We start from the raw sequence: 26,505 nt of genomic DNA, 5'->3' as shown, positions 1-26,505 counted from the left end.
GTCGTAATTTAGTTTAGACTTATTCCCAGCGGACCAGATACTTTTTTCGTTCTATTGCTATATATACTGATGATGATGATGATAGCTATTTACTAACAATATAGATACTAATTTGCTAACATTTAAAATTCTAGACTTGTAATTTGATAGCCACAATGGTAAACAAGCGGCCAGCCATTTATGTTTTCTTGAAACCATTTCAACTAAGCTTTAGGTTTGTTGGTTTACAATGGTCGGTTGGCGGGAGTTGAACCCATAACCGGGGAATCGGTGGTCGTTGAGAATCGGAGTTTAGCGTTTCTTAAATTGTAATATTGGTATTTAGGATCAAATAAAACACATATTTTATTCAACATGTCTAATCAGCCATGATAAATACACGCTGTTATGTTCGTAGTATATAAAGAATTGTTATAGAGGTTAAATAATATGCAAAATTCCCTGTACGTTACTCAACAACATATAAGTCAACATAGTATAGTATAGTAGTTATTACTTATATTATGAACATTGACATTTGAAAAAAAAATTAACTATTTGCTGTAGCTTCGCTTTGAAAAACACGCAAAATGGTTTAAAAAAAATCCTGTAACTGGAAAAAACACACATTTCCTGAGGCGTGTTGCACGAAATTAGTCTCAAATTTCTAACTTACAATTAACACGGGATAGAGAATCCTATAATAAAATAAGTTATATTTGAATTGAGTTGTTATTCATAAGCTGTCAAAGCTCATAATATAAATGATATGCTTATATACTTGGAGTATTAGTATATAGTATACACGTACAAATGAGATAAGGTAAATAAAGCTCATATACAACTAAATTCGTTTCTAATAGATTATATTGTTATTTAAACAGTGCAGAATATTAGAGTAAGAATAATACTAAGCTTTGTCATATTATAATTATTACATAGTTTTCGAATATTATTTTTCTTTATAAAATACTCAAAACAATTAAAAATTAATTTTGATTATAATGGAAGAAAATACAATTAAACGAATAAAAAAAAACGAAAGCATTATATTTAATATAATTAATATTATTAGAAATAAATTTCAGGTAAACTTGTATTATTTTAATTACGAAATCAATTTAAATTATTTATGTGAAAATATACAAATTACAAATCCCAAATTGGCGGGGATTTTAACAAATTCTAATTACGAAGTAACAAAAAACCATACAGAATAGAGAACCTCCTTTTTGAAGTCTGTTAAAAAAAGAAATCATTTTAAAAATAGAACACTTTATAAACAAGATAGATTTAGAAGAGTATATATATTTAAAAGTTTCACTATTAGGATAGGATATATATAATTGACTACCTATCTAAATACAGGTTTATACAAATTCAGGATTAAGTCGAGGGAGTTAAGGCAAAAATCAATTCAGTCTATACATTCTAATAGATGTTTTCTAAAAGAAAGGTATATCAGATTAAATACAAGATATAAATATAATTAGTATGGGGCAATGACCCATCCTATCGATGCGATGTTTTTTTTTTCAATTTTCAAACACTGGCAGACAAGAATCATGTGTATTAAAAAAACTGTAGATTAGGCAAGACTAGGCCGATTAGATGGAAATTAAAAATATATTGTAGAATTATTCAATCTTTTTCCAAGGAAATGTTGCCAGGAATTAGGCTAATGATTCATAACAAAGGAATTATTCATGTAAGCTACTGACAATGGATTTAAAACGTCGATATATGGCCATTAAGTTTTTAGAAAAAAAAAAGGTAATTTGCCGATTCACAAAACCATAGAAACTGTTTTAACTTATTCACGAATTTTGCTTGCATTTTATTTGTAAATAGTTTTAAACGACTATTTATAACTTCAGTTAGCCACAATCGTGTAATACCTATGTTTTAGGTGTCATGCAACGTACATCGTATTCATATGTCTGCATCGATAGGTTGGTCTCCTCTTATATCTATAAAATTCAACCTACTAAAAAGCGAAATATTTCATGTTAGTAAATTTTATATTTGTAATCATAGTTACAATTTATTGATTATATTAAAGCTTTTATAGGCATATTGATAATAACTACTATTACCACGACAAATGAATCATTTCAAACTGTCACACTAAAGTCTATGACAAATCCATCCCTTAGTGCAGATTTCTTATTATAATTACTAAATCAACGTATATTTAACCTAAAGAAAAAGGGCTTTTAGAGACGTTTTGTTGTAATTTACAATACAAATTGACATTTCGAAAATCTACTCTCGATTAGACGACAAACTTGTATGAAACTTTAAATTTATAGGTTAAATATCTGCGTTAGTTACACTAAGGGACTTCCTTATGTAACGCTGAGTATGACAATTTTACTTAGGTAAACAAAGAGGAAGTAATGTATCTTTCCATTACCAATTGCTTTCTACATTAAATTTATGAGAATTAATTGTTTACTAAAATTGACAATCTATGTGAATCTATATTTAAAAAAAAAACTAGCTTACTTTACAAAAGTATATAAAACATTATAATACAATCAAATATAAAACCTTTAACGAAATACTAGAACGCATTTTTTTATTATACATTAAATAAAAAACTAAAATCAACATGGCATCGTCAAAAACACAATCTATTATCTATATGCTACATTACTTATTAATATTTAAAGGCCTTTATATAGACATTATATAAATATATGTACTTCACATACAAACTGGCCTAAATATTGAATAGTACTAAAATTAAAAAGAAATAAATATTTTTTTAAGTTTATATGACTGTCAAAGGAATGTTCGACTTTTGAGCAAACACTGGGAAATAACTCAATTCCAATTCAGTCGGATTAACTATGGTTTTCTGAGCCCATAATTCCCTTTTAAAATATATTGTCTTTTGTCAAAGATGAAAAACTGGGATGACTATATATTTTATAAAGAGAATTTGTTGTCAGAAACCCACTGTAAGATACTTTTCTTTTATACTATGCGTTTCAAATAAAAACATGCTCGTCAAAGACCTCAATCTGTAAATCTAGAAAATAACACATTTTAATTCTGATATTTCTGCCTATTTATTAAGATTTGACAGATGTGACGTCACAATATGGCGTAGGTACACTTTTTTGCAACTTAATGCAACAGTTAATTCAATTAACGTTAATAACTGAAGATCTACGTCACCTTGAATCTATCTAATATAATCTTTTTCTTCAAAAAAATCAAGTTTGTCTATAAAAGGTTATAGACAAAAAAATACCCTTCAATATAGGTAACCTCATTATTTTGATATGTCAAATGTACTACAGAGAAAATCTACAAATTTGTTGGTTATCTATTTTATTAATTGCATATTAATTAATTGTTACAACCCTAAATATGTGAATTGACTTTGTATTTAATAGGTTATATAAAGTTCGTCTTAATAAACATCAAAAAAACTATTCCAAATGTCTATGGTTTTATTGTTTATGTATCAGTTCTAAAACTTATTAACGACTTACATTGTAATTTACCGTGGGTTTCTGAAAACAAAATCTCAGTTTAAAATATATTGTTATTTATTTTTTGTCAAAGATGACATGGAATTACAAATCAAGTTAAAACAGCAACGGCCGTGTAAGTTGACACAAACGCGGTCAGTAGGTCACTATTTGAGAATAAATTTAAGGGATGCAGTAAAATAAAATATTTCACTCATGACATGGATTTTTTATTTTATACAGAGATTTCGGTCTCAGAAACTCACGAGATAAATAGAACATTTTTATAGGATACATAGTTTTAGTTGTATATAGTTTTAAAGATATTTCTAATTGAGTAACCATAGATATAAAACCTATAGATTTAATCCAAAGAACAAAAGACGATAAAGAAGGCCTCTGAAGGCCATTTATTAGGTAATTTTTCTCAGTGTTACCAATTATAAAAAGACAATTCAAAAATCGAATCTAGAATAGTTAAAGTTAAAACATCTATGTTAACCCTTAATTCGATGGTGTCCAATGTGACGAACAACTAATTAAAAAAATCTACTGAACTAGTTTAGAGAAAATTACGTAAATATGACTTTACTAAAATAAAAACAGTTTTTTGCTATAAAAATTTTCGTCGAATTAAAGGTTAATATTTAACTTTATTTATCGAGATATCGCGAAAATTTAAAAGCTTTTACTATTAGATTTATGACACAGTGTTAACGTCGATTCAATTACAAATATGATATTTGTAACAATGAACAATTGTAACCGGGATAATTCCCCAGTCGAAACTTTTTTTAAATACATCGTTGCATCTAATTTTATAACAGAATAAGGAGGCTATATATTTTTATACATTCAACAGTGAAAACAGAGATAAACATGTTTACGAAACACAGAGATATGTAAATTTCGATGTTCAGATTACAAGTTCACAACATTATTTTAAATTCCATACTCAGTTTTTTTTAATCTTATTGTACGAATCGTGTTTTGACAGAAAATTTTGTCGATTTTTTTTTAAAGTTATGTTAAGATAGTTTGAGTGCATTCAAGTGAAGAAATTATCTCTTTGTTGGTAAATTGGCAACTCCACATCTGGGGATAGTTCATCCGAATCCTCGCCATTTTCTCGTAACGGTAGTTCTTCTAAAGCCCTCACTAACAATAAAAAAGAACTTTATTAAGTGATATAAAAGATTTTATGAGAATTTATAAAAAAAATGCATTTAAAAACGATAAAAAAAACAAACTACTCACAACAAAATGCATAAATGGAAACCATGCGTCGTCACGAACAGTCTTCAAAGGACCGCCCATTGGAGATAATTTGCTTATAAGTAATAGCGTAAATTAAGGGATAATGGATATTTGGTAAATTAGCTTTTTTTTTCTTAAATTAATGAAGCTGTAGGTTTGTGGGTGTTTGGCCAATCAGTTGTGGGCGTTGGACGGTCCTTGGTCAGTGTTGGTTCCTGCAGAGAACGGGACAAACAACATCAAGCGAATTATAGGTTACATGCGTGGACACACGTGATTGTTAGTCACATGCCCATGTCCTTGGATAGTTTTTTCTAACCTCTAATGGTTAGTTTATTTTTTTTTTAACTTTTTACGGCTGTAGTCACACGTTCTTACTTGCGTGTACGTATAAAAACACAACTGTCAAATGATTTTTATACGCACAAAGGTTAACTGTGTAACTGGCCAATAAGAATGATTTTGTTTTAATCTATCCAAAGACACGTGTTGCAAAATGTAAAAAAAACACGCAAAAATTTAATAAAACCATTGAAAATGCAGTGATTTTAATTAACACTAACAAAGCTAGAATATGTCTTTAAAAATATCGAGCGACAAAATACACAATCACGTTCTTATTAAGAGCAAAGATTAATTAATTAAAAAAAAAAACAGGAGCAAGCATTATACGTAATCCATATTCTAACATAAACACAATTAGCCTGATGTATTAACGAGAAACATGCAACACATTTAAAAGAATAAAAGATTGAAATACAGCTCGAAATTGCATCGAATGAATTTAAAAAGTAAAAAAATATATGAAGACTGATTACCGAAAGTTTCTGAGACCAAAATCTTAATATAAAACATATCGTCATCCTTGTCATTGTCTTTGTCAAAAACAGAGATGACGACATATTTGAAACGGTGATTTTGGTATAAAAATTCACGGAAAATCATTTTTTTTTATTGAACTATTATGAATCTTAAAATATAATAATGAAATAAACATGAGAAGTGATTTTATTTACTCGAATTAAATAAAAAACATGCGAATAATTCTCATAAATGTGTGCATAGTAAATTATCGTGGATAATTGCCGCAAATTTTTTTTCGGAGGAAATTCGCGTAATGCCAATTAATCTTGATTTGGTATAAAATGACACACTTTTAAGTAAATGGAACATGTATAAACTAAGTGCGACATGATATGATATTTAAACTACGAGTTACTAAGTTTACTACGAATTTTAATACATCAGACGTAAAGTTAAATATGTATTAATTATGTTTGATGTCTCACCGGCAATAATTTTGCTCATTTCTGTAACCTGCTTCGCCAGGATCTGATTCATCTGTAGCAAATGTTCGCGTTGCCTCTTCTCCTCGCCGTCAGGACTCTAACAGCGTTGTAAAGCACACATATGTATCACTGCTGATATTTACAGCCAACATTCCAAGCGACTATTGTCCGATGAACAATTTGTAGATACAATATTATAGTCTTAAAATCTTTGGATTTTTAATTTTATTCATATTTAAGACTTTCTTTCTTAGTAACATAAACATAACTAACCTAATTCTGTTTTTAGTAAATTCAAAAGAACTTTTTTAATGAAATTATTCAAACTTTCGTGAGACATTATACTAAACTGATATATAAAAACGGCTAAACATTCACATATATTCGTCATTCACTCATCCTGCTGAAGGGCCCCTGATGGGCTCGAAACTAGTCGGTGCCGCCACCGGACGAATATACGTGAGTTTTAGCCGTTTTTATATATCAGTTTAACGTTTGTAATTTTTTTTTAATTATATAGTAAATTTTGTTTTAAAAGAAATGCAGATTACGATCACTATTTTTGACTTAAAAATACTTCTAATTCAAAGTGGATTCTTATTTTTTGTTATTTACAAAAATGTACTTGAAGTACAAGGAACTTTAACGAAGTTCAGTTTGAGATAAAAGCTATAAAATTGTATCAACAAACAGCAGTACACTAAGTAAATATGTACTTTATTAAATATATTTTATTCTATAACAAGGAGATGGTAAAAGTGATGAACATGCGTTGAAACAAGAAAAGCGATTTCTAACTAATACAAAATGCGATGACACTACTAGAAATTTAAGTGTGAGCAAAGACATTGGAAAATGTCTAATGATTAATTGTTTATTACATATTACAACAATGAGTTACATAAAACGAATAGAAAATCACAATATGATTGAAAAAAACATCGAATTAGAATCGTGTATAAATATTTTGTAACATCAACTTTGCAGTCTATCAACCACAAGTAAAATGAGAGAGAATTTTGGCTGTGGTAAAATATTTTAATTATAATAAATTAAGAAGAAAATAACAAAAGAAAATGTTTGTTAAATTAAGTGTAAGTATGAAGTAAAATGGTAAAGTTATTTTCGAAGGGTTATTTTAGCAAAAGAATAGAAAAAACAAGACTATTATTGTTAATAAAATTTAGATTTTATTAAAGTTCAAATTAGAATACATATGAATAGTTTATTTAATTGTTAAATAAGATTTTTATAGGACAGATGACACATATTTGATACTAACCTTTGCAGTTTCCGCTGAAGAATCGGTTAGCATCTTCTTGATTGACTCAACTTTCTCTAGACGTTTTTGTTGTTCCTCCGGAGAAAGTTCTGGAGGCTAGAAGTAGAAATGTTAAATTTAATATTTTAGGAATAAAATTTTACTAATTTATTATTTCTTTTACTTTTTATAGAAAAATAGATAAATGCGTACTTAATACTCAGAATGCAAAATGAATAACCTAAAAATTAATTAAGCACTTTAGGCTACATACAAACAAACAAATCACATTACATAGTCATGAGTAATCAGTATTATTTTCATACAATTTATTTTAATTTTAAATTTATATTACTTATGTTTTGACGTACCTTTTCTGGTATATACCGCTCCGGTATAAGTATCTTCTGTGGCGCTGCGAGCAGCTGGTCTATGGATTGCTCGGCGCGGCGAGGTAACGCGGACCTTACCACGTCTGGTGCAGCACCGCGCAGTGCACGCTCCATGTCCGCGTCATCCAGTGAGCGGCTGCCCTAAGGTTAAAATATCTCTTCAGTTTCATGCTCGCCTGGTACTTCAGTTTTCATAGCCGTGAAGATAACGAATCGGACACTTTTTAAGCCACGTTAAAAGAAAGAAATAAAAACTCGCATCTGAGTGATGAACGCTATAAAAATTACTCTTGTTTTTTTTAAATCTAGTGCTCAAAAATTAAGTTTTTTAAAAAATGCCATATGAATAAACACTTGGATATGCGTTTGATTTATTTAAACGCGTTTTAACGCCTCGTAAAAAACGTCCTAATACTCTTCACATTTATGTTATCCTAGTAGCCTGGTACTTCACACTGCTTGTCGATGGAAACTAGCAGATAAGCTCTTAATGGGTTCTGCTTCCCTGGTACTTTAATCGTCATGCTTGAGAACATTACTAAAGTTAAATTCAATAGAACTGAGAAATTATAACAAAAATAACTTTTTTTTAATACTTACATCTTGATTATACACGTCTTTAGGCATTTCATTCAAGGTCTTCGCACTGAGATGATGAGGGGCGGTGTAATGACGCCTCTTCTCCTTTGGCACTTGTCTTCTATGCAAAGATCCGTTCTTATGTCCATCGGAAACCTCAGTTATGATCTGCTTGGCAGCTTCGCTTTTAAATATGGGTGATAATTCTATATTAGATCGAGTTAGACTCATAATACTGCTCGTCTTTGATAATGGATCGTTTGTCAAAGTCCTGGAACTATCAGTCGGGCTGTTTAAGTATTGTGTTGATAATGAAATGGTCCTATCGTAGGCGGATCTTTCGTAACTCTTGTTGTAACTGCTGCTCATAGAAGAAACGTCCCGAGAATAATCGTAGTTTGAAAGGGAAGGACTTGAAGGGAATTTGGGACTGAGTTCCATATTTTTCTCAGTATATCGTAAGTAATTTGGTGGGTCGGTGTTTTGTGGTTTGTTATAATATTCATCGTATTTGTAATCTGTGCGCGGTACAGAGGAAGCCCGGGTGTAGTTTGTTGGCTGTATAAGTTCCTCTTCTAAGAACTGGTCGATGTTGGCCGTTATGTTGGCACTCGGCCATTCGGACATCGGCTGCAGCGATCTCTCTCTGTCCCTCTGACGCCTCTCGCTCTCGCGTTTCACGATACGAACCGTTTTTATTTCTTGCTTTTCTACATTCGATAAGTTACCTGGAAATAAAAAAGTTTTTATTTATTATTTAATTGTTTATTTTTTAAAATGTAAAAATGCCGGTTACTACAAAACCTTTCATTTCCAGATCTGGTCTATACATCATTGACTAATTTTCGTCCTCTTATTTTACTAGATCTTACTAATATTATAATTGCGAATGATTGGATGGATGGACGTTTATTAGAAGGTATCTTCAGAACAGCAGCATGGATCTCGATGTCATTTTGCATAGATGTAGAACATAGTATTAAAGAATACATAGGCTACTAATTAGTTTTGTTTTTAAATCCTGTGCGGACTAAGTTGCGGGCAACTGCTAGTAATGTTATAAAGTACTCACTGAAAGCATTATGCTGCATATCATCACTGTTGAGAGGCAAAGTGAGTGGCAGGTCTGCGCCGAGCGGCCGCGTGTCCACGTACAACGGCGCACGCTCTTGTTCCACTCTATGCTCGTACTGATGTTCAGGTCTGTGTTCGTACTGATGTTCGGGTCTGTGTTCGTACTGACGTTCGGGTCTGTGTTCGTACTGACGTTCGGGTCTGTGTTCGTACTGACGTTCGAGTCTGTGTTCTAGTTCGCGCTCGAATTCGTGATTATGTTCGCGCTGTCCGGGCGCGCGCAGTGTCCTCGCCCAGTCGTACTCTGACTGTCCGTGGTCTATCGTATGACCAGTATCTAAATTCGTTTCCTGCCAGCATGTTATTGGTCGACGTTTACCTGAAATATTATATTTATCTTCTTTTAAAAAAAACTAAAGAACGATATTCTGGAATACTTTAACAGTTACGAGTTAATAATGGCAGATTAACAAACTAAATCTCGTCAAATTGAGATCTAAAGAGCTTACAACCAAAAATTTCTACCTTTCATTATTTATTGGCGAAATCTTTCTACAAGAATAAAACATTGAATATTCTAGAAACTTGCATAAGTAAATCATTATCAATAGATAAGGTGAACAGTTTTCCTCTTGTCTACCTTATTCGATGGCAATAAAGTGTATATTGACCTGGCATGGAGTCGTGCGTGGTCTGCAAGACGCGCGACTGCTGCGTCAGATGACGCACTGCTCGGGACAGCTCCTGTCTCTGACGCTGCAGAGCTGACACTAGTTGCTGCACGCGAGACACCTCTGAAAATAATATATTCAAAGTTTCATTAATGGTCGTGCTAATTGGGTTTCTGAGGCCAAATTACCCGTTTAAAACTTATTTTCATCTCTGTTTCATCCTAGGAAGCTAGAAACATACCGTCTTCGAGTAGCGCGGTGGGATGTGCGGCATGCGCGGGCGCGTGCTGCGGCGCGTTCGCACGTCGAGCTTGTAGCGCACGTCGCAGCTGCTGCAGTTCTCGCTCCAACCGCGCGTTGTCCGCTACCGTCTGCTCCAATTTCTAACACAAACACAATTTTATACTATAATATATAAAAAAAACCATTGGTTACTTCTATTTCGTGCGATTTGACACGTCTCCATCGCTTTTTTGTTTTTTAAAGAAGGTAAGCGACGGGAACATCGGAGACATCCGCAATATTAGAGGAACTGCAGTAAACAAGCAAGATATTCACTTATTTCAAAAGGAAGTTCCCAATGAGCAGTCCACTTGATAGAACTAATGGTCTTTTAGACACACATAGACAGCAAATGAGTGAAAAAAATTTGCCCATCTCGATCATGGACAATGGATAAAAACATTTATATTTTTCCATAGTTTTGCAATAAAATATTGTGCGTTACCTTTGATGACACAATAGGCTCAAAGAATAAATAGAACACTATTGTTCTTTTATAAACAAATGACTAAAAAAAATATTTTCTATGAATCACAGTTATATAAATAATAAATATAAATAAGTGCATGGTATAGATGAAAACCTTATAAACCTTAGAATTGTGCGCGAGCAGAGCGTGCACTCGCGTCAGCTCCGCCTCCAGCCCGCCCCCCGCACCCGCACCCGCACCCGCGCTCGCCCCGCGTGGCGCGCTGGCCAGCTTGCTGCGTACACCTGGATACAAGTACGAATATTTTTTTATATCAATTTCTTCTGAAATTTACCAATATTAGTTTAACTTTTCCTTTTACTGCTATCGTACACTTAACTATAGCCTTGTCACCCCTAACTTAGTGTAGGCTCTGAGCCCCTCAGTGGAGACGTATAGTGAGCTGATGATGATGACCCAACTTTTAATTAGTAGGGGCATTCTGCAGCACATTTTATCATTTAAATAATTACAAAATTCATGCAAAGATTAGCATTTTAAGTAATAAGATACATTTTACAATCGTTTGTGATTTTTTTTATCAAATCAAAAACTCAATTAAAATAAAAATTTACCGGTGAGTAAAGTATCAATGGTGTCTTTATCGGTCTTCAAGCCCTGCAGTATTGCCGCCTCGTCTGCCAACTCCTGCTCCAAAGCCCACAGCTCAGCGACCCTTGAACGAGCTGCGTCCGTCTCCAGGGACTTCCCAGCGGCCGCACTTTCCAACCATCTTAAAAATATACTTGTATTATAGATATTGTATAGATTACTTTTTAATTTACATCAATCATAATTCTTACCTCTGTTGCTCCAGCGCGTGTTCAGCAAGCACCTTCTGGCGTAACCGTTGGTTCCTCTCCAGTCGTTCGATAGTGGAGCCAGGTCTATTGTAGAGAGAGCCAAGCTTCACCATGTTGTCGACCAGCTGCACCAGAGGCTTGCTCTTCTCATACTGATGCTCTAAGTCCATTAGCTGCTTCTTCAGCTGCTCCAGACGTTGCAGACTCTCCTCACGCTCTAATGCTTTGAGAGAGCTAAGACAATCCTGTAAAATGTCATATATTAAGCAAATTAAAACAAAGTAAGTGAGGTTATTGGCCTAGCATACAAATGGTTGTAGCCAAGATAAAGACAGCGAAATAATCACCGTTATAAGATATTAAAAAGGAAAAGAAATATAACAACCACAAAAATAAAGAAAAAAAAACTTCACGTGTAAAAGCAAAATAAAACAAAAAATGCACCTCTATGCTACTTATTTGTGCACAGCATTGTTCTATAGAACGATGAGTAGCCGTGTGCCGTCGTCTCAATTGTATGAGAAGCAATACCAATTCTTCATGAGTCCGTCCCAACAATTCTCCAGCTGTGGGCGTTTCAGGTAACTCTTGCCCACTCGACGTATATTGCTAATTGAATGAACACAAAAAGCATAATGACAAACAGAACATAATAAACATTGCAAAATCAAAACAAAAACAAGCAACAGATATTTTTTTCTATGAATTAAATAGATTTACATACCAAATCATCATTATCGTTTCTTCGAATGCGTGGGCTGACTGCGCTTATCGGTTGTTGTAATGTCCGTGAAGGTGATCGTGTTAAAGCCCATGTGTCTTGTCCAGTATTTAAAGTATTCAACTGAAAAAAGTAACATTAATATAAACTTGAAGAAGTTTCAAAAGACGTGGGTTTCTGAGACCAAAACTCCCGTAAATTAAAACATATTTATCTTTTGGTCTCAGAAACTCCACTGTAAGCCCACTCAGATATTTTTTTTTGTAAACTTACATTTTGTTGCGAGGCTGAAAGCTGTTGTGTAGTATAATTATCATTTGATTGCTTTTCCTCGACCCACCGCACACGAGGGCTGACCGCGCGGACAGGTATGTTAGCATCTCTATTGCTTCGTCCGATCGAAGTGTTGCTTCCGAGGAAAGCTTTCTTTGACAATGTTTGTTGAGGTGTATTATTATTTATAGTCGATTCCAAATTCGTGCCGGGCATTGTCGTTGAAGCTAAAATAATGCAGATCTTATAGGAATTTGATATTACGCGTAATAAAATGTGTAATTTGTCTTGAGAGACCTGGTATAAACATGATAAAGTGTACAAAGGTTGCGTATTAGTACATTATTTCCACTTTTGTATCTATTTACAGTTGGACATCATGTTAATACTGCATGCTAAATAATCTCACTTTACACCTTATCTTGTTTTAAACCCTTATAAACAAATATTAAACTTTAAAAATGTAATCACATAAAAATGCCAAAATATTTACAATTCGTTTAAATGACTTGCTTTGCTAATAATTGTAATAGGAATGTAACTTACATAGTGTACCTTATGGGACCTTATAATGTTATAGGATATCGTCTTTGCTTGACATGTCTGTCCCGGTGTCCGTGTGAACTGTGCCCACAACCACATTTGCCCCGACACAATGCGCCCCTCCCGCCCGACCTTTCATTAAACCACTAGACATTAAATCCCATTGTCTTAAGTTTTCTCTATCAATCTCAAACTTTTTTCTTGTATTTTTATTATCTGTAATACATTTTTGACTTTCCTTTTCTGGCTGTAAACTTGAATCAGAGGAACCGATCGCTAATTGTTCATACACTCCTTCATCAGATTGTTCGTTGCATTGCTCAGAATCTTCGGCTAAACTTACGTAAACATCATTGTCATCAACTTTTTCCTCTTCTTCTGAATACATACATTTTGTACCTAAATTTACATCTTTACGTCGTTGCAACTGTTCTTGTATATTGCAATTTACGTATGTTACGTTTCGATTTAGTTTGCTTGGTGAAAATTTCTTAATACGTTTAATACTATGCATACAACATGCATCTGATCCTAAACGATTAGGTTCCGTTTCCACTTGCACCGTATCCAAGTCGTCCATAGATCGAGCGTGTCTGTGTGAGACTCGTCTTAAATTATCTCTCCACAGAGAATCTTCATCCCAATGTTTCTCTCCTTGGCATAAAACATTTTCGTATGCACCAGTATCCGCTTCCGCATCATAATAAACAGTATTAGATGAATTTCCACTGCAGTGTGACGACATACTAGCTGACGATAATTGTATTGAACTTGCATTCATAGAGGCATTATTTAGGATACTGAGATCTGTTGATTGACTATCATCAATCCTTTTCTGACTAGAGCTCTTACAACCTAGACTTGATATTAAATTCATTGACTCAGGAATCTTAGAACTTTTACCACCGGTAGATTCGTATATATTTTTCATATCAATATCAGAGTCTTTGTCAGCTGCACTCAAAAATTCTACCGAAACGCTTCTCGCCGTCGATGCTAATTCAAAAGAATGGTCAGACATCAGAACATGATTATTACGAATTGGATTATGTATATGTGATATTTCATTTTTCTTATGTAAAGGACCTCTTCGTCTTTGATTATTAAGTTTACGGTGAAGGTTAGTATTTTTCAAGAAATGAGAAGTAGGTAATACATTAATATGCTCTTGCGAAGAAAGATCAGAATAATAGTAAGGTGCACTGTGTTCTGTAGAACTTTCCCTACTGTGAAAGCCTGTGGTTGTTGAAGAAGCATTTGTGTCAATTTCAGGTTTAGGTGCCAATTTTTCATTTTCGAATTCCTTTATTTTATTTGCTGTAGAATTTTTATTTAAGTTTTTTCTTATTAAAGTCCCTTCATCAGTGTCCTTGCAATAAAATGATATTGGAGATTTAGTGATGCCAACAGAACTACAAGAACTTTGTGATCCGACGTAACCAGATACATGTTGTTCAAGAATTCTGTATTGAATACCAATATTTTCTTTATCATCTGCAGTATTACCGTTCTTCACAGGCGTACTGGAACTACGTTGGTGTGCTATTGTGAATGACTGCGTTGGTAGGGCATCATCACTATGAACTAGATCATCGCGTGTTGGATCTCTGACAAAGCTTGTATTCTCATAACTATTCTCACTAACATTGTTAGAATAGGGTTGTAAATTTTCTAAATATTTATCAAGGTCAGCATTTAAAATTACATCATGGTTTTGGTAGAGTTGTGATGAAGTTAACTCAAACAGTGAATCGTCGGAAAGTGGTCGTCTTTTAATCATATTTTCTATGTGTCTATGCCCACTTGTATTATTTAAATCCATCATCGAATCACTTCCAAGACTTGTTACTTCAGAGGAGATATTTGAAGGTGCTATATCGAATTTGCTGCTTATATCAGATTCCAAGGACAATCTTGACGACCCCCTATCAGCAAAGATATATGCAGAGTCATTTTCTAATCCACAACAAGGATTTTGTTCGAAGATTAAATTATTATGTAAAGTGGAAGGTCCTTCTTTAAAATTTTGTTTTTCATTTACTAAACTTGCTCTACTGTTACGTATCTTTTCTCCTCTTGTAAGAGTATCGTGTATTGAAGTACGGCTACCGTAAATCATTAATGAAGTTGTTTTTCTTTTAGCATTAATTTTCTTCTGGTTTTCACTAGTCAACATTTTCAAAATGGAACTGTCCTGTGGTATATCCGATTTATCCAATTTATCTAAAATGTATTTGGATAACGCTTCACCGGAAAGTTCTTCGCAAGGCGGTGATGAACTTGGGATTGGTGGTGGATATACTTCACTGTCAGAGCTATCTTGTCTATGTAGTGTAGTTTTACTATCACTAAGATAGTATGATGCCGGTCTGAAAGTGTCTGAAATGCTCATTCTATTAAACGGCGTATCGAGGGAAAAGTCTCTTGACGATTCATCATCTGCATCAGAACAATCAGATCTTTCTTTCGTTTTGTCGCCTTTGGAAACTCTTTTTAGTGTTTGTTGCTTTGTATCAGCAAAGTTTGATGCCGTGTCTGAAATCGATTTATCTCTAAGAGTAACACTTTCTAATTCATTTTCTTCAATTGTACCATTTTTTACTTCCATATAAACAGGCTCCACTTTACCGTTGTTCACACAAACAATTTCATATGTTTGCATATCATCTTCCTCGTTGCCTAAAGTCATTTCAACGTACGGATTATCTTCGTAATGTTGAGGCATAGTGTCATCAAACACGCTTAGATTCTGAAGTATTGTTTTATGAGGAGGCTCTAATGTCGAAGTCTTACGTGGACTCATAGGAAGATAATGTTCCTCACCTATAGGACGGATGGGAGGTGTATCAGATTTTTCAGTTGCCTGTTCTTCAATATTAGTTCCTTCGTCTTTTCTTAACACCACATCCTCATTTTGATTATCGTTATCGGACGCTAATAAAACTTCATCTAAATCGTTATCTGTGTATTCAATATGTGTTTCTGATTCTGATTCACTGTCATGTGTTTCATAGCCACTATTGTTATCAACTTCAGTTGTGTTTTCAGTGCACTCTGTCTCACAATTCTGAACATCGTTTTCGTCCTTAGCTATGATGCAGTCAACATTATTTGTGAGAGGACAATTAATGTTTTCGTAAGTGTTTTCCTCATTTTTATCTATGTTAACTTCAGTAAGAACTTTTGAAGTTGGCTGAGCGACGAAGGGCGCATGTGTATCTGGTCGCATTACAATGGGGCTTATGTTCATTTTATGGGACCTTCCTGCCTGCGTATCTCTCGGTATTTGCAGATCAGTGCCCGTTGTTTCCTCTGAGGTACAAAATTTTTAATTTTACTTAATCGATTCAAACTAACATTTTTGTATTTGATTCAATATTCCACGTTAGTAGTATACTGTCCTAAATATTGTGAGGTTAGAAATAGATAGACTACTTAATTAGAAACCACCGCTAATATAATGTTTATAACCCATCACCGATAATATACCAATATTAAATCTTGTTAGTGACATAGTCCCAGCAGGCAGGAAGGTACCTTTCCGCAAAGCAAAGTCATTATAAACTACTTCTAAATTTTTATACTATGAGGATTAAAAATAAATTTATGTTACTTTCTATGGCATTTTTACATTTTATAAACACTTTTTTAAATTATTCCTCGAACTGATGATCGCTTGATTACAATTTTTGATATAGAAACATGTATAATTAATATTATTATAACTTGTTACGTTACGAAATTACTTCACCACTATATTTAACTACATAAAAAGGAGTTTTATAATTCAAAAATAAATATCAAAGATAACCCTGAAAAAAATAGTTACCTTTGTTCATGCATGAATTAATTTGTTTGAAATATAACAAACCATGCTTTTATGGCATAATTTCAAATTGAAAAAGAACATTTTTGAAATAAACTATAGTAATCTGTTACTCATGCTACGAAAAATCTACTATAAACTCTTGAAAGATTAACTTCATACCTTCGTCATCTGAAGAATAACTGTTGTATGAAGCATTTGTGTATGTTTTGGGCTTAAACTGGTCGGATCTCAATGACTGCCTGCTATGATTGAGAGATCGAGCAAGAGAAATTGTTGCTGGTGTACTTTTTCTTGTCAAAGGACTTTGCAACATCCTTTGCTTCCATTCGAGAAGTCGTTTCATAGATTCCTCGCGCTGTAAAGGAAAAAATATAGATATGAATTGTCGTATCGACAATATCCGATACAAAGATTGGAACACCGTGCATTCATTTATACCAATTTATAGGTCAATTAGCTAGAAATACATAAGGCCACTTTATAATACGTGGTATACAAAATACCTGTTGTATTTTCTTTTCGCCTTCTTTCTCTGTTGTCGAAGGTAAACGCGCACTTGCGGACCTCATGAACCCATCCGCGGTGGGATCAAATCTATTAACGTCCTTTACATAACCACTTACATTGGAACTGTCACTCATAACGCTGCCACTTCTGTTCAGATAATCCTTTTGACTTTCTTTTTCTTTCAACGTCCAATTAGAATTCAAACCTTCGATATCACTATACTTTGAATTATAACTTACATTATCACGACTGCTTCTATTGATTCCAGTGTCAGGTTCATAATTATTATTGGTAATCTGTGAATAGGCCGAACTCAGCTGTTTCTCAGCTAATCCACTAGCATATTTGGCTAATGGAATTTGAATGTTGCGCGACCCCATAGCCTGTTGCTGCAAATATTGAGCGGACTGTCGCATTTTTTCCGCGTAGCTTTCCTCTGAATAATACCTGTCGGAACTTGGGTCGTAGTATGAATTGATATCAAGGCTAGACTTAGGTCGCTGTGGCTGACGAGGAGGATCAGTAACTGTCCTAGCCGGGACCGTTTTATTTAAGACCTCATTTTTAGATTCGTATTCAAGAAAATCTGCGCTGTGAGGTCTCGGCATTGGAGGCTGGATTCCGCTTGCCTGCATCTTCTTTCTTCTTAGAACTGCCGGTCCGCTAAAAGTCTTCTCTTGTGTCTAAAACATGTTTATTCTAAATAAACTTGTTTAAAAATAAAACTTTAAAGTAGAAGTATAATACTTACATAATTGGAAACTTGATCTTGTGATTGCTTGTGACTAGATATGCTGACATTATCTCGCCCTTGATGTTGCTTAGGTGATTTTGCGTAAGTTTTTCCGTATTCATTTTCATTTGCATAAATATCTTCGTAATCTTCAACTCTTTCCTTGTTGTATGCTGCCGAGGCTGCTCGTCCATAAGCGTCAGGCGTTCTTCTTTCTATTAATCTTTCATTTACACTGCTACCAGATCTACTAGGTCTGTTAAGTTCCCCATATACATCTTTATTATAAGTATTACATGTGTTAGGTGTAGATTCAGTGCGCGATTCTGGATAGTTTTCATTATATCCAGCGATTTGTCGATTTTCTTCTGTCATTGATTGACTATTCTTCATTTGGGATTCTCTATCCCTAGGTGTTTCAATTTGTTCAGCATCTTGCAAGAACGGATTCCTTTGCATTCGTTGTTCATATATGTTAGGGTCATTAACTCTTGGATCTTGGATAGGTTGCTGTTGGGGTTGTTGATTTCTATTCCTATTATCAAAATAAGGAGATTGTGGATTAGATCGATACATGGACGATGAACCGTATTGGTTACTTTCGAGTCTTTCCGTTATTGTATTTGTCAATGGCAAAGAAAGGTTATGAGTATCGTATGATCGTTTTGTTTGGTACTGAGTTTGCTGCTGAACCGGTGGTGATTGTGGGGAGCGTGTGTATGCAGCATCTTGATTTGGGCTGCTTGGGTAATTAGTATGATCCTGATAGCGAGTGTTGTTAGTGCCTTGGCTGTAATGTGATGCTGGCTTTTTAAGTAAATCATAGTTAGGGTCGTACCTGTAATTTATTAATCGTTAATACATTTTATTTATGCATTATAAATTAAATGAATCACAGTTAATTTGATATTATAAAGAGGGCTTACATATCCGGACTGGGTGAATTGTAGCCGTCGTTAGATCTTCTTGGTTTAGGCGGGGCATTTGCATACGTAGGACCTGCATCTTCATCGTCCTGAGAAAGTAGATAAAGGTTTAATATACGAGAAAAAAACAACTAAAAAATTTACCTTTATAACGTGTACGTAATGGCATAAAAATTAGTTGTCTGGCCATAGTTACTATGGCTGCCGTTACGTCCAGTAATAACAAAACTGTCCTTGGACACGCTCTGACGAACTAATTGTCTACCACCCGTACCGTTGTAAATTCACATCGAATACCAATACTTACTTCATTTTTAGCAGCCATACGATCGCTTTGCTTCTGTGGTTGATCACTGGAACAAAGTTTTATTTATTATTGCAAAACAAAAAACTCAAATCAGTAATAAGAGATTTTAAGTGTGCAAATTTGGTAAATAACCAGTAAAATTTCTTCTAGACTAAAAGATTAAACTTACATGTAATTTTGCATAAGAGCAGCCATTGTCAATGCCTTTACCCATTTCGTCATAGCCTCCTGATCCAAAGCAGCCAATATATACGTCCTCATATTTGCGTGTTCCAATTTAAATGCAAATTTTCTCATAACTTTGTCCTCGGCAGTGCAAGCAGACACTTTATACGAAGGAAGCAGAACAGAACCTAATAATTTTTCTTCGTCGTGACCTGAAACAATTTATACAATTGCAATAAATCATATTTCACCAGTATTTTAGTCATTAATTTTGTTTTAACGTATTTTTAAATTAATATGGTTCTTCCGTGTACATTCTATTTCTAGTCAGATACGTGATAAAGTATTTTGTGTGTAATAAATGAAAAAAATACTCACTTTTATAATAGAATAAGCAGTACTCAGACAAGACGAACCATCGTTTTCTCCAAACTTTAAGGCCATCCGAACCTTGCTTGTACAAAATTCCTGCCATCGCAACAGGGGCGGAAGGAATCCTTTGCGCGATCGGAGATCGTAGCGCTTGGTTACCACTGCTGCTTCTTCGACTATCAGAAGACGGTGATTTTACACTAGGAGTACTCGATTCACTGGATTTCATTGGTGAAACTACGCCAACATTATTTCTTTGCGTTTGGTTATTATAATCGGAAGGCGGAGATTGACTCTTGGCTTTGTCATCTTCTGGTTTTCTATATCTTTCCGCTTCACGAAAATCAGACGGCTGATTAGTCTGCCATTGTGCATCGTGGTATTGTCTCATTTGTTTGTCAGATTCGCGCATTTCATTGTTCTTGGAATATCCCTCCATATCTTTTTGTAGTTCATAATCTTTAAAGTCATTTTTACTGCTGTATCGATCTAAATCTCTGTAAGAACTATCTGAATATATACTATTCTGTAAATTAGGTGGCGGTTGTATTCCATGTATCTGTTGCAGAAGCAGTTGCCGTTCGGCGAATTTTTGTTGCTGATGCATCTGAGCTTGATTTTGATAATGTAGCTGTTGTTGCATTTTCATTTGTTGTATTTCATTGTACTGTTTTCTCAACAGTTCTGTGTTACTCTGTGGTCCTATTCTACTCGAATAAGGTAGATACGGTTTTGAACCGTACTGGTTTGCGTTAGGTCTGTAAGTTGGTTGATGGTTTTGGTATATTTGATTGGTATCTTTCGGTGGGTTACGTTTCAAATAATCTTGATAGACTTCAGCGTTGTATCCTTTAGGTATGTTGTGAAGTATATCATGATTGACATTTTGGTCTGTGTGAATTTCAATCCTCTCTTGTCCTGGTGGAGACTGAGGATAATTATAGTTATCATTTGCGCCGTAATGCCTCGCGTATTCACGATTATGTCCAGTGCCGTATAATTCGTGTCGATTTTCTAAAAGAGGTGATCTTGCGTTCATGTTCGATTGATATTGACTCTGTAAGAGTTGGTGCATGACACCATTTGGTTGTATTTGATTGGTTTGAGTGGCAACATGTGTTGGAATCTGAGTGTGTTGCGACGAATATATCTGATCAGGATGGACATGGTGTGCCATGAGATGTTGTTGTGTGAGTGGTTGTTGCGTCGCCGGCACTGTCTTCTTGTTCTCCATCGGGAACTGGGACTGGGATATAGGTGGATCAAGCCTGAAACAAAAAATGTTACATTGTTACTAAGGACTGTTAGAAAGAAAATCCGCACTGTGCCGGTGTGGCGCAACACTAGTCTTACTAAAACGTCGACGTTCATGTCCCTTCACTAATCATTCTGACACTTGACTTTGTAACAAAAGCGCACCATTCGCGCCAAAGGATTCTAACTAATCATGTCTAAAACAACATCATAGAAATTGCAGATGCATTGCTATAAAGTATTGAAACGATAGTTTATTCACCAGTAGATTGTGACATAATTTACTTATAGCGAGGTATTGCGTGTCGAAGTGCACACGCAAGCGAAGCGGTTCGAATTGCTCAATCTGAGTCGCGTTATCGTCACCCCCGTGATAAGGTGCGTGATCTGAGAACTTTAACGCAGTTACTATGAGTTAACACGTAATGTGCGTATTAGATTCCCATCACAAAACTCATTTCATGTTGATAATCTGATGCTAACTATAACTAAATTATGTTAAATGGAGTGTTTATAATAATTAATTTTTTATTAGGATCGTGTATTAATGCTTCCAGTTTATTGACCATATTTTTCTTATACCTTTATAATTTTTATTATCGGTTAACTTACCGAGTCAATTGTTATTTATAAAAATATACAGCAAAAAAATCTTGAAAGTATGGCGACAAGCAATCGCTGTCTACCCCAGTTAAGATAAAAAATATAATACTTTTAGATATCTTATTCCAATAATTGAGCATTATTTGCGTTAAATTACTTTAACACCTTACTAGCTCAATTGGGGTCTGATTAAACCCTTCAGTTGCCTTAACAATAACAACGACATAAAAAACGGTCTAACCGTGGTTAATTGTTCCCACGCATATCAATTGTAAGGCTTAGGACCCCGTGAGAACTACTTAACGTACAAACATAGGGAAAGGTGACAGGGTGACCACAAATTGTTGATGAATGATATCAACTTTAAACTTCTATCCTTACTTATGTCTTTTTTATGATTGGGATTTCTTTCTTTTTCTTTGGAATATTCTGGTAAATATTTTTATTTGCCTGATCTGATCTATTTGGAGAAAACTGAACAACATTTTAAGTCACTTATAAACATACTAGCTGTCGCCCGCGACTCCGTTCGGGCAGTATTAAAAAAATCTTTATAAGTAGCCTATGTATTCTTCCGGACTATGCTCTACATACGTGCCAAATTTTAGCGAGATTCATTCAGTCGTTCCGGAGATACCTTTAAACAAACATACATCCATCTAAACATTCGCTTTTATAATATTAGTAAGATATAATCGTCGTCAAATAACCGATTATTTACCATCTCTGTCCACGACAATTAGTATAATGTTACAGTTTATATTATCATAGTTTACCAGTGTTTTTAAAATACTTGTGATCCGAAAAGAGGTACGAACGTTTTGCATGTCATTGACCTCGAACCATAAGCTATTCTGTAGGCTGGTTGAAACCGTAAAAAATGTTCGAAACTTGACTTCAAGGTCAATTTTTTAAACCGTAGGTTGAAGTTAATAATCTCATTAACCTGAAATGTGACTAACTGTTTGTTAAGACGATTAAATATATTTCAGTTAAGGTTTAGATTTCTATAAATATTAGATTAACAACAAGCTATAATCTATTATAGATTATGCCTTAGATGGTTAATATGTATTTATTCCATAGACAATTAAAAAAGAAACATTTTAAATATTACAAGGAAGTAAAAATCGACAAAATCATTTATAAATGTTGTCGACACCTGCACTGAAAATATAAGAAAGTTAAATTTTTAAAAATGTTGTCTACCCCTGTTCAATTGTCAGTCAATACGTAGCTAAAGCTCCCTGCTGTGCCTAATGAGTGGCATCAATCAACGACTCTGCGACAACTACGGATGCATTCTAATTATCTCTATTTCTGAGACCTTTAGACTAGTAAATTTTAGTAAAATGAACGCGTCCGAAGAATACGTGTTAAAACTATTAGTTGCAGTTTTAACATCACGCTAATGCTGTGTTTGTAAGTATCATAGCTCTTTCTAGGACTTATGTAGACTGAAACTAGGCTTAGAATGAATCTAGATTGTTCCGTGCTATTTATTTTTATTTGGATATGTACAGGGTTTAGGACGGGTTTTACCAAAACAAAGAAATAATTAATTAAGAGCTGTCGCCCACGACTCCGTCCGCGCGTAATTAAAAAAAAATAAGTAGTAGCCTAGGTGTTCTTCCAGACTATGTTCTACATGTATGCTAAATTTCATCGAAATTCGGCCAGACGTTCTGGAGATACCTTCAAACAAACATCCAGCTATCCATCCATCTAAACATTCGCATTTATAACATTAACATGGTACAAAAATATTGTTGAAAAGAAAGCAAAAAGCAACAGTTAATACAATAAAAGTAACAAGTTCAATGTGTCATTGTATACTTCTGGTATTAGAATATCGTAAGGCTTCATTGCGACCTACATATATAAAGTCAACACTATTACGCTGATTGTAACATTCTGCAATGGTATTTGTAACATATTAATTAATTAATCAATATCCTGTTCATACTAATATTATAACTGCGAATTAAAAAAAAAGAATATGAGTATAATAAGATTTGATGGCTGGCAATAAAAATTAATATTTCACTTTATTGATCAAAAATACAATACGATATCGTGTTATCCATGAAACGTGAAACTATTAAAATTTAAAGAATTAAATAAAAAAAAATATTCGCATTCTATTACTACTTATTACGGCCCTTTGCGATCTTTGACCTCTTATTATATTAACAATTCTTAATTATTTCCACTTAGAGTTTAAAGACCGCATTTAAAACTACAGCTATACAATCTATAGAACCATTTTCTGCCAATTGTCGTTCAACAGACGTGTTGCTGTCAACCGCAGAAACTTCAAGAGGGTGTTTACCCCTCGTTGATATCCCTCTTATATCCCCTTATAGAGGGGTAAAACATATAGTCGTAAATTCCAAAACGCGACCGTACGGTATATTATTGAGTGGAAATAAGACAGTAGTTATTAAGATTAAAAATTAATTTAAATATTAGGCAATGTGTACACTATAAAAAAATGAAAAAAAAAACGGTTAAAGAACGAGAAGACCTATAGATAAAATTCAAATCTCCTTGTATCAATCAACTAAGTAGCTTCACTTAAATTAACTTGATTTAATTGAACATTTATAAAATAATGAACTCAATATGTACACTATGAAGCTAATTCTAACATATTAGTTTTTAGAAAGTCAATAAATAAAACTTCATAAACATAAATACAAATTAAATAAAACAACCATAAATAACTTAACCTTGTTAAGTGAACATTCGTGACAGCTACTTAAAATAACTTATGTAAGCTTGGCAACAGGTGGCTACTTGAAGTGCACTACAAAACTTAACCCCTCTTTTACTATGGTCAAATTAAATAGTGTGGTACATTTTAATGCTGTACTAAACTTAACTTGACATGTAACTCTATACTCGTACGCTTGCACGAATTAACTTTACATTACTTTGCTTTAAATAGTCACAATTAATAACAATTTGGAACAAGAACATAATTATTTTAATTATTCATCTTCAGACCAACAAGTTTTCATTCCTTTATCAAATGTTTTATGGTAAACAGCCACATACTTAATAAATAATAGCGCCATTAATCTATATATTTTAAAAAATCAATTGCTGCTCGTTAGTTTCGCTAAAACTCGAGAACGGCTGAACGGATTTATCTTATCTTGGTCTTGAAATTTTCGTGGAGGTCTAGAAGGTTTAAAAGGTGAGACAAATTCGATTAATTGCCGAGAACTAATTAAGTATTTTTTTATTCCACGCGGAAGGAGTCGCGGCCATAAGCTAGTAATAACATAAAACCCACATTATTTTAGCTATTATCGTAAACCCTATATTAAGCGGGAAATGATGGCAATTAAGTCAACTTTACTGTTTAGTCTGGGGGCCGTTAAAAATATAATATCAGAGTGTTTGTTGGCGGTGCGCCAGACGATGTGCGAGCATTGAGGTGAACGCATATAGATTCGACGCCCGATTGACGCTCTATTCAATGTCAATCTTGTAATGACCTACGTACACGTAACACGACCATTCTAAAGAACAGCTGTTATCAGATCGCTATGGATTCAATGGATCCTATTCTCTAATGCTATCGTTTCGTCGTTTAACTGTTTTTGTTTTAAACATGTTAATATGTGAACGTGTATGTTTGCAGTCCCGGAGACCTAATTTAGTCCTCTTTCCCTTCCCACCTTTTTTTATAAGGAAAGAATGGGAAGTGGCTGTGGACTTTCCGGATGAGAGGATGTATGGAAAGGGAATATATTTTCTTTCTGTACATCCACTCCTCCGTCGATTGAAGGTAGGCAACGCATATGCAATTGCGTATGTCTATGGGCAACGGTCACTTCGCTATATCAGCGATTTCAGGTGGCCGCTCGCTCGTTTGCCACCTTATGATATAAAAAAAGTTTAAATTTAATATTCAGAATAAAAATCATATTTTAAAATGTCTTCCCAAACGAAGATTATTGCTTACATCATTAGCTGCCAATTTATTTTGCTTAATTGATTAATTTATCCCCATACAATTTAATCATCACTTAAATCTACTCTTCATATCTCAAGATAATCCGGACTTAAGTGCACTTATGTTAAATAACATCTTAAACACTTCCACGTCTAGGGAGTTGAGGGCGCTTTAATTCAGGCCCCTCTCAGGGACCTCCACTAGAGTCCTCTCCCTCCTTCACTCTTCCTTAAGGACGTACTTAACACGGAAAGCTAAGAACGTTACTAAAAATAGAATTAACACCGCATTCTGACAAAGGATTTTCCTGTAAACACTGAAAAATCTACCACAAATGTACGTATAAAAGTTTTCACAGATTCATTTTCAAGGAATTTCTATAATCTAAAATTGTTATTACAACTTTATAATTTATCCTTCTAAAATATAAAAAATCGCGCAAAATACTATAAAGAAAAACATTTTCACCACTACAAAAAATCACAACACTTTATGCTCAACAAATCGTGTCATACAAAAAAATCCTTTGCCAATAAGAACAATTTTAAAAATATATTTAGCTACTCAAGTTTACTCAAGTTGTGTCAAATAGTAGACTAGTCGAAGACAGGGACAGTCTAGATTACATAAATATATACTGACAATTCCCACACCATGACTAACCTATATTTCGTGCTATCGATTCTAGGACCGCATCTGTAATTTACTTTCATCAAAAACAGCATTGCAGTACAAAAGCGTTGCCAAAATATTTTGATGACCTT

At 34.0% G+C, this 26,505-nt stretch overlaps 1 protein-coding gene across 5 annotated transcripts in view; it reads right to left on the bottom strand.

Moving 5' to 3' along the window:
* Positions 1–4,087: 4,087 nt before the first annotated feature.
* Positions 4,088–26,505, bottom strand: part of kmr (pleckstrin homology domain-containing family A member kramer) — a 36,400-nt gene continuing 13,982 nt past the window's right edge. The window contains exons 2-23 of one of the 5 annotated variants that reach the window (XR_001227840.1): positions 19,924–21,185; positions 19,550–19,757; positions 19,381–19,426; positions 19,074–19,162; positions 18,166–18,985; positions 17,411–18,097; positions 17,067–17,262; positions 12,536–12,762; positions 12,266–12,385; positions 11,986–12,150; positions 11,542–11,786; positions 11,314–11,471; positions 10,862–10,983; positions 10,229–10,370; positions 9,988–10,110; positions 9,315–9,695; positions 8,264–8,970; positions 7,643–7,804; positions 7,293–7,388; positions 6,011–6,107; positions 4,722–4,936; positions 4,532–4,622 (exon numbers count right to left, since the gene is read on the bottom strand). Coding sequence is in view for 4 of the 5 variants with exons in the window: in XM_013310683.1 (XP_013166137.1) it covers positions 13,110–16,390; positions 17,067–17,262; positions 17,411–18,097; positions 18,166–18,985; positions 19,074–19,162; positions 19,381–19,426; positions 19,550–19,757; positions 19,924–21,151 (6,555 nt within the window). In the remaining variant the exon portion in view is untranslated. Of the gene's footprint in view, positions 4,623–4,721; positions 4,937–6,010; positions 6,108–7,292; positions 7,389–7,642; positions 7,805–8,263; positions 8,971–9,314; positions 9,696–9,987; positions 10,111–10,228; positions 10,371–10,861; positions 10,984–11,313; positions 11,472–11,541; positions 11,787–11,985; positions 12,151–12,265; positions 12,386–12,535; positions 12,763–13,081; positions 16,391–17,066; positions 17,263–17,410; positions 18,098–18,165; positions 18,986–19,073; positions 19,163–19,380; positions 19,427–19,549; positions 19,758–19,923; positions 21,186–26,505 lie in introns of those variants that run through there. The other 4 variants (XM_013310686.1, XM_013310683.1, XM_013310684.1 and 1 more) reach the window with 4 other exon arrangements.

Source organism: Papilio xuthus, unplaced genomic scaffold (genome assembly GCF_000836235.2).
Source record: "Papilio xuthus unplaced genomic scaffold, Pxut_1.1 DF827714.1, whole genome shotgun sequence".
Taxonomy (NCBI): Eukaryota; Metazoa; Arthropoda; class Insecta; order Lepidoptera; family Papilionidae; genus Papilio; species Papilio xuthus.
The sequence above is the reverse complement of the archived record's forward strand: the minus strand, read 5'-3'. Positions and strand labels throughout refer to the sequence as shown.